At 47.8% G+C, this 13408-nt stretch overlaps 1 protein-coding gene across 1 annotated transcript; it reads left to right on the forward strand.

Moving 5' to 3' along the window:
• Positions 1-288: 288 nt before the first annotated feature.
• Positions 289-7986, forward strand: COQ5 (coenzyme Q5, methyltransferase). Its single transcript, XM_061561095.1, has 7 exons — positions 289-650; positions 3702-3851; positions 4487-4708; positions 5233-5339; positions 5588-5676; positions 6278-6389; positions 7154-7986. The coding sequence occupies exons 1-7, from the start codon at positions 470-472 to the stop codon at positions 7253-7255; spliced, it is 963 nt and encodes a 320-aa protein (XP_061417079.1). The 5' UTR covers positions 289-469; the 3' UTR covers positions 7256-7986.
• Positions 7987-13408: the final 5422 nt, after the last annotated feature.

Consider the following 13408-nt stretch of genomic DNA (forward strand, 5'->3'; position numbering starts at 1 on the left):
TCCACCCCCTCTCTATCCACCAACCCGCATTGACCAGCGTGGTGAAGTATGGTGGATTGCTGCATCATGATTGGACACAGCTAGCAGTGGATAGATTGTGACGACATGAAAACCAACGTCCGGACGGATGATTGAACACGAACACTGGCGTCTACCAAGTGCGCACCGCGGGGGTGAAAGAGTAACAATTTGGACTCTCCCATCAGCAGCGGCTCAAGCAACGGTCCCAATGTCCCCCCCCCATCTCCAGGCGCGAAGTTGGTCTCGCCCACTCCCAGCTGGCCACGTGCTCGCCGCGCGCTTCCGGGTTGCATGAATTACCGAGACTTGCCGCGTGACCTTTGTTGAATGGTCAATGTAACGAATGAAGACTGCAGTGATCTCTAGTCGTACACGTTAAACAAGTGTCGGTGTAATTCGTAACGCGGTTTCGCTACATTGTGTTCTTTTTTTGTGTGTGTGGGCCATCATGAACAGCGTTAGAGGCTTGGTTGCCCGGTCTGCACCGCTATTCTTGCGACGGCACGCGGGTCCTGGAATCGTCGCCAGTATCGGCATCAGCAGTGAGAGCAGCAGCAGCAGCGATGAGAGCAGCAGGACGACTCACTTTGGCTTTGAGACCGTCACTGAGGCTGAAAAGAGCGGCAGGGGTGAGCGGGGCGGAGTGCATCCATCGTTGGACCTACTTGTTTGACCTTGGCAGTACCTGGACCACTACTACTACGACTACACTGTCCACACAGATGCAGGACAAAAGTTGAAGCGTTTATTGTTTAATATTTTTTATTATTTTATTATTTCCATTCTACGTGACTTTACTGAAAGAACCAAGAATATGAATCCCTGCAGTCACGAAAGCTTTAAATCAAAAGTTGAAGCGTTGCCAAGCACTACTGACCCTATAACCCATAAACCCTAGCACCCTCTCTAACCGTAACCCCTAAGCTCTGAGATACCTGTTCCTGAACTCTAACCCCTGATCGTAAACTTTCAACACGAAAACTAAAGAAGCAGAGTCATCCCGTCTTATTTCATCAACTGAAAGCTAAGCTGTAAAGACAGGAGGGGTTCACTGAATGAAGGTGTGCGAATGGAAATGTGGTCTCGTGCCACAGATTTTCTTTCCAGGCACCTTCGGGGACAGTAACCACTCCCGTTAGGATGTGTCGCGATTACCTAGGAAAGCCGTGCCTGAGTCCGAATTTTTTTTTGCAGGATGGTCCTGCATTAGGATGGTTGGAAAATGCCATTTTAAGGAACCTTTTAATTCGTGTGGTAGGGATCTTGAGTACCCGGAGAAAACCCACCGGGCATGAGAGTACGCACCAGACTTTCGGGAGGTTTTCCAGGAAAGGTCTTATGAGCAATTAAAAACTAAATTAACATCGCCATGGCAAGACCTTATTTTGCCGACCACGGAGAAATGATTGCACGGTGGTGATGGTGATGATAACATTTATTTTAGCCTGGCCAAAATTTCAGCACGATTGGACGTTACATCCCAACCCTCATGAAGAACCATACTTGTTTTATTGGCGTCGAGTGCTTGGAAAGCGTGCTTAAAACTTGGCACACGGTACTTTGTGCTTTATAAATAAATATATATTAACACCCTGACCTAATGTCCCACTTTAGAACAGCTGACAGGGATTGTGAATTCCTCCCCCAAGCCTTCGTCTCTCACCGTCTTTAGATGCATCTGGTTACTCGCACATGAGCTTACTTCATTGCTCCATCTCCAAGATGGACATTCTCTTGGCTGTGTTCTCTCATTTGGCTGCCAATCCATCGTTGTTTAGGGCATCTGGCCATCATCCCTTCTCATGACATCTCCTGGCCAAGCCACTTGGCAGTCAATCTGTCTCTAACTAGCATACCTTTAATTGGTGGAAACCCACCACCAGCACCATCAATGCCCACTACTACCATCAACCTCTTACACCGCCTTACATTACCTTCTAGCATCCCTCTACATGCTGGGGCACACCGTTTTTAATCGCTTACATTAACATTAGCTACCTCGCACATGCTGCTGACATTTAGGCTACGCACGTTTTTCAACCTTTATAAACCTTTTGCCTTTAGAAGCCAACCCCCTTTTTTTGATGACGACCGCTTGTGTTGCGATCGAAACATCGTAGTTTTTTGTTATTTTCTTTTAACCTATCTACGTGACTTTACCGAAAGACCCAAAGAATAGCATACATGCTCTGGTATTTTTGTCTCGGTGTAATTTCAAACATGCGTCATGATGCTTCTTTGCGCACTTTTCAGATTCTCAAATTTCCTGCACCAGAACACACACACACAGCTTGCCCTACAAAATGATTAGGGACTCTGTTGATAGGGTTGCACAATCGTGAATAAAAACCCATCACTACTGGCGTCACTAAAATACCTTATTATGGACAAATTATACATAGACTAACTTAAGGCAATAACCCTTCTTCAGACTAAAGGATTGGCAGAGCAATTGGCTATGTTATAGTTGGAGATCACATTTTATTTATTTACTGCCTTGAATTAAAAGAATCGGTAAGTAGAAGTGGCAATCAGCCTCGAGGCAAAAGTCTTAACCTTCGCTGGAAATCTTAACTCATATCTTAGATCATCGCACTCTAAGCCAACCACTGCGCCATCCCTCCACCCTCACATTGGCTGCTGATCAAAAATGACATAGCAGTCATTGCTTAGAAATATACGTTCTATATTTGTCATCGGTGACATGGGCTACAGTCTTGTGGTTTCAAAACTTTTGCAATGCAAATGGCTTTAATGAATGTGAAGAGAAGTGCTTATACATTTCTTAAGTGCTGCTCGAGTCTGGTTAAACATTGAACTTCGTACATACCTGCATCCCCCCCATTCTTCTACCCCCCTCCCCAATTGGGTTGTGGGGTCTGTCTATATAATCTTATCGCAAAGGTGGGGGGAGGAATTTCAGACCGATGATTATGATCTCCTTGCTCTAGTCAAAACGTCTCTCCTGTTAAATAAACAGATCATGTGCTCCATTCAACTTGTCATCAGTGTTAATATTCCCAGCAGCCCTCCATGTATTGAAAATGCAAGCTACCCAATGGTAACTATCATCGGCCATTGTCTATCCACTGCTGGATAAAAGCCTCTCAAAGGCATCGCCAATACTCACAGTCTTGCTACGCACGCAACAATCCGTACGGCTTCGGCAGTACGATCTGTCACCATTTCTGCATCTCTGCAGTAGATGCCCTCTTGCGCCTGTTCCCTCCTTTGGCTGCCACTGTTAGTCTCGACCGCTGGACCATGCTCCCTTCTAGCTCTCTCGTATCCTGCTCAAGTACACATTTCTTGATAGTCAATATGATGTCTCTAACTTGCGTTTTGTTCTCCGATTAGTTTATCTGTCATAATCAGAACGCACAAAAATAGTGCAACGCTTACCCACATACCTCTTAACTGATACTCCTATTAACGATGCCCTAGATTTGAAAAATGTGTATGCTATTTGAGGCTTTGTTTGGATGAGAAAATATAATCTTCTTATCCATAATTATCTTTGCATTAACGGGAGTCTTCTTGCGTGAATAATAAACATGGATAATATAATCAGCTCGTAGGGCCCAGCACATCAAATCGGATGAGAGAAACTTCACTGTAACATCATGCCGTGCATACAAGGTACCTAATTTTCGCGTGTCTGTGCTTATGCTCGCCTCCAGTTTATGGAGTTTTCAAGAACGTCGCCAAGAATTACGACATCATGAACGACGCAATGAGCCTGGGGATCCACCGCCTCTGGAAGGATTCTCTTCTCGACATCATGAAACCGACCCCGGGCACGCGGCTGCTGGACGTGGCAGGAGGCACCGGTAAGGGTCACTCGGCAGTGCCGACGGTGGCGCGGCGGTTACCGTTGTGCCTCGCAGAAAACCGCTCTGGCTGGGTTCGACTCCTGACTCGGGCCCCCTTTCTCGGTGGAGTTTCTATGTTCCTCTGCTGTTCTGCATGGGTTTCTTCCAGATTCTTTGCTTTGCTTCCATAGCCAGAATACGTACATTGTTACTGGTATTGGCCAAACATTCGAATGCACAACAACTACCTGCAAAATTACCAAATTGGGATTACACACAACAGCAACGTCTCCCTCAGCTGTGAAAAACTTGGCAGGACCCTCCTGAGAAAGAGCCTTGAGACTTAGGGGAAGACGCCTTCCTGGGTAAACAGACGAAATATTGGAAAATAATGTATGGGCATCCTGTCTCAGCCCAGTTATATTTATCAACATAATTAATTTACAGCCCTTTTACAACCCTTTGTCAATCCAGGCACGAGGGTTGTTTGGCCATACTTCACTACGCTGGTCAGTGTAAGTTTGCGAAGCCCCGGGGGGTTGCGCGACCAAGACCAGCTCAGATATCACCAGGTTCATATTCGCAGGACCATTGAGGGATCGTTGTCCACCGCTCGACCCTCACTCACGTGACACGCCTCTTTAAATTCGCAGGCGACATATCCTTCAGGTTTCTGGAATGCCTGCAGCGCGCGTCCCAGAGGCGAGCTAACGCGTCGTCGCAGAACCTGACGTGGGAGGAGATCGCGGGCTTCTATCGCGCGGAGCGGCCCGGAGACTGGGACGCGCGGGGTGCCGTCGCCGTCGTGTGCGACATCAACAAGGAGATGCTGCGCGTCGGGCAGAAGAGGGCCGAGCAGCAGGGCTTCTCCGAGGGTCAGAACACGTGAAGCCTGCGGCGTGACCTTGTTGTGGTCAGGGGGTAGGGGGGGGGAGCACAACACAGTGACATGTTAAACAAACTTTAAACAAATGTTATCGACGAGCCATTTGAGTGTATGCCGATTCACTGAACTGAAGCAGACGCATGGTGCTGCTATATAATTTTCACGGTTATGAGTGTCAACCTTTCCACGGTGGGAGGTCGCTCCCTCGCCAATGCCCCATCGTCTGGAACTCCCTTCCCAAAGCCGTGTGTGCTGTCGCCTCCCTTCGCCTGTCCAAGCCCCAGGATTCGCAACATGGGTGCAGCGCTACGAGGCAGCAGCTGTTTGTTTTTTAGGTCGATCCATCCTTTACGTTTTAGGAATCAAATTCGGGTCAATGTAGAAAAATCGGGTCACCATTTAAAAAGAGCTTCTCAGCTCAATGGGCCTTACCTGAAAAACGCTTCTTGGATGAATGACTGAATGTGCCTCTGGTTTTGTTCCCCCCACACCCCCTTCCCCCCCCCCGATCAGGGCTCATGTGGGTGGTCGGCAACGCGGAGGAGCTTCCCTTTGCCGACAGTCGGTTTGACATCTACTCCATCGCCTTCGGGATCAGGAACGTTACGCACATCTCCATTGTGAGTGTTGACCTTTATAGTTTTTATATTGCTCTATTGGATCATCATCACCGTCGGCATAGGGAGGCCGTCATCCAGCAGTGGACTGACATAAGCGCAGCACACGAGGGGGGCGGCGACGGCTTGGGGAGGCGTTAAGCAGGGGATAGATCATGAACGATGATGATGGTGATGAAGACAGCATAATGATAACGTTTTGTTTGGCTTGTGATTGTATCAATTTATTTTTTAATTCTCTGCCACTGCAGGCATTAGAAGAAGCTTACCGGGTCCTGCGGCCTGGCGGAAGATTCCTTTGCCTGGAGTTCAGCAAGGTCACAAACCCCATCTTGCAACGGTAACGCTCCGGCAGTCATGCCATGCTGTCTACGGTTCACTGACGCATTCTGTACGCTGACTAATGTCGCTGCGAACAATAACATTTCGAGAGCTGCGTCGGTAATTTTAGAAGTGGTGTGAGTTCCGTGCTAAAGTGATGTAATGCGATATTTTAAATCTAAATGGAGATGCGCACACGCATTCCACGTTCATTGCTAATCGTCTTACCAGAATGCCACGTTCAGCCACTTCTAGTTTCACCCCCAGCTGTTTTTGTTGTTACAAGTCAGGCTAGATTCCGCATCAGATAGCTCGAAGCCAGCGGACGTGTTTGTGGGTTTTGATTGGCATGACGTGTCCGATGATTCGCTCCACGTGCTGGAAGCCTCTTCAACAACTGAACTCCGCATCCTGGAAAGTTCCTAGCACGTGGAGCGAAACGTCAGACATCATGCGGTCCAACTTGGGAATGTACTTTCTGCTACAACTCCGGAAACACAGCAGACAACGGCGCACGGCACAACCGTCAAAACCTGCTGCAGCGGTAAAGAATAGCGCGCGTGTTGAACGGGACCGTTGACGACTCGTCTTCCCTGTGGCTGTTTTGTGTCTCCCTTCAGATTGTATGACCTCTACTCATTTCAAGTCATCCCGGTGCTTGGGGAAGTGATTGCCAAGGACTGGAAGTCCTATCAGTACTTGGTTGAGAGCATCCGTCAGTTTCCCGATCAGGTACGTGAGACGAGACGAATGATCGTTGACCCCTGTACATCGGACAAAGATGGGGAACCGTTCTTCCTCCCGGTGATTCGATTAATAGGCATGACACAGAGTGGCACCAATGTGACCTAGAATTCGAATCCGCCAAAGTCACCTCGGGTTTAACTGGATTCTCAAGTGTCGTGAGTCATTGGACTCAGCCCGATAGCGACCACTAGTGGCTTCAGGGTGTCATAGGTAGCTATAACATTTGAATTTAAAAAAATATCGGTTCTTACACACGTGATTCGATGCTTGCTCCGTGAGCGTAAGATCCGGTAGTTAAATAATTATTAAGTAATTATTAATTATTGAAGCATCTCGTAGACCAGGGGTCGGCAACCTACGGCTCCGCATGCGGCTCGCATGCGGCTCTTTACGGGCTGCTTCTTGACGATATGCACGTATGTACAGTATGTACTCAGATGCATTGCGGCTCTTGAAATACTGAATTTTGTACCGAATTGGAAAGAAATGGCTCTTCTTGTTATTTTGGTTGCCGACCGCTGTCGTAGACAAACCTTGTAACAGATTGCCTTGTTACGGAGCTATAGAAATGCTTATTACCCCACCGATTGGGACAATAAAACCAGCGTATTTAGAGATGAACGCGGCTCGCAGTGAGGGGGGACTGTGTCGCAAGAAAGTTTTGTGCGAGATTCGTCACGCGCTTGTTTAACCGCGCTTGTTTAACTGCGCTTGTTTAACCGCGCTTGTTTAACCTCGCTTGTTTGCAGGAAGTGTTCAAGTCGATGATTGAGGATGCCGGTTTCCGGCACGTGACTTACCGCAACCTGACCAATGGCATCGTCGCGGTGCATTCCGGATTCAAGATTTAGCGGCGCCATGAAACCATGACGACGGGGCACATGGTGGCTTGCTGCGGCTCAATAAACCACAGAGGTCGATGGTTAAACAAATACTTTTTGAGGTCACTTGCTCTGGGATTTTGAAACATTTTTCTTAACCATAACCATGGGTCAAATTTCCGCATCCGGCACACCACGTTCAACATACCATTTTCTTTGGCTGTGGCTGCTAGTCACGTGCTGACTCCAATTTACCAGCGACTTGGAAAATTAAATTATTTGGTGAGCAATTAAACCGTAAGCAGAATCTTGGATACACTACAGCAAGTGACATTTGATAAAAGTAGTTACGTACATGTGCAATTTTGCTGGGTTTTGTAAACTAAATTTTACTTACAAATATAATTCGTGGGAAGGCGCGAAAGAGACTGTATTAATTTGGGGAAATAAATATGCCCAGTGTTTATATTCGACACCTTGATATGCGATTGCATTTAGACACCGTTAAATAAATCCAAATTGCTTTTCATCATCGCGATCAGATCGCCATTCACTGCACAAAGCCTGCCACTTGAAGCGCGTGGAAATGTGCAAAGTGTGTCTTGACGCACTGCCCATCGTCCAGTTTGTGCGTCAGCGATGCACAAGGGTTGTGCGTGCAAATTGCCCCCCTCTGCAATTTGCGCATATTTTGTCCGATGACTTGAATGTTTTGTTTCTTGGGAAACGCAGATTTTTTTTTGCAAGAATAAATACGTGCTCATTCACTTTGTCGTCTTGATGCGGTGATTTCATTGCATGCTGCTGCGTGGAAAGACATTCATAACTGGCAAAATAAACACAACGGTACGGTCCGTTAAGTTAAAAAAATTATTTGCACTTGGCACGGCGTACTCCGCGCGATGTCACATCGCGCCTTGCTCGATTCACACTGACGTTGCAGCGTGCTCCGCGTATTGTGACATCGTACACGGGGAGAGAGAGAGAGAGAGCAGAATGCACGATAGCCAGTCGTATCGTCACTCATTCTGTATTCGCGTTTAAAATGTGTTTAGAGTGTAACGTTGACCGTGTCATGGCCCCCCTGAGTTTTTGTATGCCCTCCGCTTAGCCCTTTAAACAAGCTTGTGCCCCTCTGCTCCTTCCCATCCACCCCCCTACCCTTTCGTGATCCTTAGTCCCCCTCTATCGCTGTCACTCGGTCGTCAATCCTTGTACGCCCCCTGCCACCTGCATCGTTCTCTGGTCAAGCGCCTTGAGTGAAGGGCGCTCTACGAATACCAATTAGATTTCGGTGGTCCACTTATCCTGTGCCTGCAATCCAAAACTCTTTCCAGCAGAGGGCGCCATGGCAATGCAACTTTTGCATGAACGCAGCGCCCCAATGGTCAGCACGCACTTGGGAAACGCGGTACAAAACCAGTGGCTCGCGCGCGTGGTGTGTCGCGCCCGTAGGAGGAAGTATGCACAGTATATTTGTAGGGGTAACGTACTATAGATAAAACAAAAAAGATAAAATGCAGTCAAAGGCAGAGGAGAAGACGAAAGCCTTAGGCGTGGACTCTGTGCCTGACTAAGCTAGTGCGGGGCCTGTAGCATATGTTATAAAGGGGCCCTAAATTAAAAAAAAATATATAAAAACATACATTTTTTTTGCATAGTAAAGTAATTGTATTTTTCATTTGCTATACAGCCGGATAATACGACATCGCTAACCTTAAACATCCAGTCGTTGATAAAAATTTAAGGCAGTATATTACTATAGCAATAGAGCAAGTGCAGAATCACTCAACCAGAATTGATAGCTTGAACGCATTTAGCGCGGGGCCCTTGAAAGTGTGGGGCCCGTGGCATATGTAGCTACTTGTGCTACTGGGATAATCCGGCACTGCGTGAACTTGGAATTGTGATGCGGCGCAGTTGACCGCAAGAGATGCCATGTTTTTTGTACAAATAGATACCTGTGGCACTTGAGATGAAAATGACAATTATAGCAAACACAGGGCCGTGTGGCCTGGGTCCACGGAGAACGTGGACGGATATATAAATGTCTTGTATGCAAGAAAAAACAACGATGCTTTTTGCAAGAGGACCCTGCGTCTGGGCTCAATTGCATGCACGAGTGTTTGCATTGGGTAGGGAAATCGGGGGCGGGAGGGTGGTTAATTAGTAGCTCTGCACAGATAAATTCAGTAATCCATTGTTGCACTGCCATCTTCCTGGCCACCTCGCAGCTCAAGTTTACAAAGCACAGTGCTACTGTATTCCCAGGCAATCGCCTGTTATAGTCCCAATTCCCAAGTCTGCATCAACAACTGCTTAGCTTCTCCAACACGGCGAAATTGGGTCGCATCGTTCGGGGTGGTTTCACAGAATGTTTTAAATCTGAGATTCAATCATCTGGGATTCACCCGATCTCGTGTGAGATGTCGAAAGGGGCCGTCCATAAATGACGTCACGCACCTAGGGTGGGGGGGGGGGGTCAGACATTTGTGACGATGTGTGACGAGGGGGGGGGGGTCTTTTTGAGAAATGTGACGTCACATCAAAATGCGCAACTTTAAATAAATATAGACAACACGTTCTACTTAATTAAATAGACGTTTTAATCAACGTTTTATCCTACAACATCAGAGTGCAGCGCCACATTAAATACGCACTACAATGACAATAGTTCTTTTGGGGGGGAGGGGGCAGAGCTTTGTGACGTCATATTTGAGGGGGGGTCTGACTTTTTGTGACGCCGTGTGACGATGGGGGGGGGGGGCGGTCAAAAATCGTCCAAAATCCCGTGACGTCATTAATGGACGGCCCCAAAGTTAGGCACGCTGATGTGTTTGGTTGGGCGACCACCACGCAGTGCAAGAACATTAATCGTTGCTCTGTACTTCTATGTTGCAACCTCTATGGTGGTGGAGTATGGGCATGTACCGTAGTCACCGACGAACCGCACAACAAAGGGGGGGGGGGCTCATCCAGCAGTGGATTGACAGCAGATCTGTGCCATGTTGACACGTGGGTTATTTTAAGTGGCAAGGCCACGGTTAACACCAGTGGATAGGGAAGGGGGGGGGGTAAGGAAACAGCTGCACACCGCCACCAAAGACAAAGATGCCCCGTATAGCCTTTATAAACTGTTGGGGCAAGTGCTGTTAGCGAGCACCTATGAAGGCCGGGATGACACACGAGGGGGTAGGTGGCCAGCAACGCGCACGACCGCCTTTGTCTCCCCAGTGGCGATTTTTTTTTACACGGAACCAGGTACTCATTTGAGGCTGAGTCGACCTAGGGGAGGCCCAGGACCGGTTCAGATAATCGTCACCGGTGTTGGCCGTGAGCGGGAATCTAACTTGTCGCAACAACAACAACCACCACCACTTTCCACAACCACCACCACTTGCCGAATAACCACCACTTTCCACAATCACCACCACTTGTCACAAGTTTTTCCCACCACCACTTTCCACAACCATCACCACTTGCCGAATAACCACCACTTTCCACAACCACCACCACTTGCCGAATAACCACCACTTTCCACAATCACCACCACTTGTCACAAGTTTTCCCACCACCACCACTTTCCACAACCACCACCACTTGTCACAAGTTTTCCCACCACCACTTTCCACAACCACCACCACTTGTCACACGTTTTTCCCACAACCATCACCACTTGTCACAAGTTTTCCCACCACCACTTTCCACAACCACCACCACTTGTCACACGTTTTTCCCACAACCATCACCACTTGTCACAAGTTTTCCCACCACCACTTTCCACAACCACCACCACTTGTCACACGTTTTTCCCACAACCATCACCACTTGTCACAAGTTTTCCCACCACCACTTTCCACAACCACCACCACTTGTCACACGTTTTTCCCACAACCATCACCACTTGTCACAAGTTTTCCCACCACCACTTTCCACAACCACCACCACTTGTCACACGTTTTTCCCACAACCATCACCACTTGTCACAAGTTTTCCCACCACCACTTTCCACAACCACCACCACTTGTCACAAGTTTTTCCCACAACCATCACCACTTGTCACAAGTTTTCCCACCACCACTTTCCACAACCACCACCACTTGTCACAAGTTTTTCCCACAACCACCACTTGTCACAAGTTTTCCCACCACCACCACCACTTTCCACAACCACCACCACTTGTCACAAGTTTTCCCACCACCACCACCACTTGTCACACGTTTTTCCCACCACCACCACTTTCCACAACCATCACCACTTGTCACAAGTTTTCCCACCACCACTTTCCACAACCATCACCACTTGTCACAAGTTTTCCCACCACCACCACCACCACCTGGGTGTGACCACAACGAGAGGTGACAGCTCACAGCCAGCAGCCCGCCTGCTCCACCAACCCCCAACTCCAGCATCGAAGGGCAGCAGCAGCAGGAGCAGCATTCCAGTAGCGTGCGGCATAGCGTAGACCGGGGCATGAAGACCTGCTGCTTAGAGGCTGTGCCGCACAGACAGCATACCTAGACACAGTAAGTTCAAGTTCATTTATTAGGTACAGCCCTGTGAGCCATTCGGCTCTTGAATCGGGTGCCACCGCAACAAACAAAAAACAAAAACACGAACAAGAAAACATCTTAAAGTGAATATGTGACTAAGTGCAAACAGAAAATCCAAGAAAAGACAGAAAAATATTGCAGAAAAAGCACCGTACACCAACACTGTGTGCAAAAATCTCAGTGGGATGCAAGTCAAACAACAACAACAACCACAAGACAACTTAGATTAAGGCCATCAGTCTTTCTCCGTACTACAACAAACAAACATGGCTAAACCAATAAACTTTTCGAAATCACCAAAATAAAGCCATGAAAACAATGAAACTCGTTTTGGACATGTTTGTTTGTTGTAGTACGGAGTTAGATTGATGGCCTTAGTCTAAGTTGGCTTGTGGTTGTTGTTTGACTTGCATCCCACTGGGATTTTTGCACACAGCGGTGGTGTACGGTGCTTTTTCTGCAATATTTTGCTCTTTTCTTGGACTTTCTGTTTGAACATAGTCACTTTAAGATGTTTTCTTGTTCATGTTTTTTGTTTTGTTGCGGTTGCACCCGATTCAAGAGCCGAATGGCTCGCAGGGCTATACCAAATAAATGAACTTGAAAACTAGATGTTGACTGCATGCTGTGTATGACCTGTCCATTGGCTATGCTATTCAGAGAGCACATCTAAGACCTGCAGTCCACAGGCTATGCTGTTAATGTGACCTGAATGTTGGCTATGCAATACATTCAGCACGAATGATTGCTCACAATGCTGTATATGATCTGGCTACTGTCCATATCCTACGTCAGCGTGAGTTCATCAGCAAGGACTTGGCTATTATGCACACGGCAAGCGTAATGACACCTGGCTACGCCTAACATCACCTGGATATTGGCTATACAATACATACAGCACGACGAGTTCCTTGCGACGCTGTAAATACGCCTGGCTATTTGCATGCCCTGTTGAGTTGACGGCTTACAGGACCCGGGATATTGGCCATGCTGCAACATTGCAAGGTAATGTGTTTGTACTCTTAGTTCTTTCGGTAAAGTCACGTAGGTAAAAAAATAAATAAAAATTAATAAAAATAAAACAATAAAAATCACGACGTTTCGGAGGCAACACAAGCCTCCGTCTTCAGGTGAAACCGTCACAGCAAAATATCTGTACCTTATATAGTGACTTTACCGAAAGAACCTTGCTGTCACGAAAGCTTCAACTCTAGATTTAATGTGTTTGTGTGCGTGCTGTGTGTGTGAGGGCTGTGTGTATGTGAGGGCTGTGTGATGTGTGTGTGCGTGATGTGTGTGTGAGGGCTGTGTGTGTGTGCTGTGTGCGTGTGTGTGCGTGATGTGTGTGAGGGCTGTGTGTGTGTGCGTGCTGTGTGCGTGTCTGTGTGTGTGTGTGGGCTGTGTGTGTGCGTGCTGTGTGTGTGAGGGCTGTGTGTGTGTGCGTGCTGTGTGTGCGTGCTGTGTGTGTGATGTGTGTGGGCTGTGTGTGTGTGTGCTGTGTGTGTGCGTGAGGGCTGTGTGTGTGTGCTGTGTGTGAGGGCTGTGTGTGTGCTTTGTGTGCGTGCTGTGTGTGTGTGAGGGCTGTGTGTGCTGTGTGTGTGCTGTGTGTGTGTGCGTGCTGTGTGTGCTG

Source organism: Lethenteron reissneri, chromosome 27 (genome assembly GCF_015708825.2).
Source record: "Lethenteron reissneri isolate LAM-NWPU_2019-01 chromosome 27, ASM1570882v1, whole genome shotgun sequence".
Lineage (NCBI taxonomy): Eukaryota > Metazoa > Chordata > Hyperoartia > Petromyzontiformes > Petromyzontidae > Lethenteron > Lethenteron reissneri.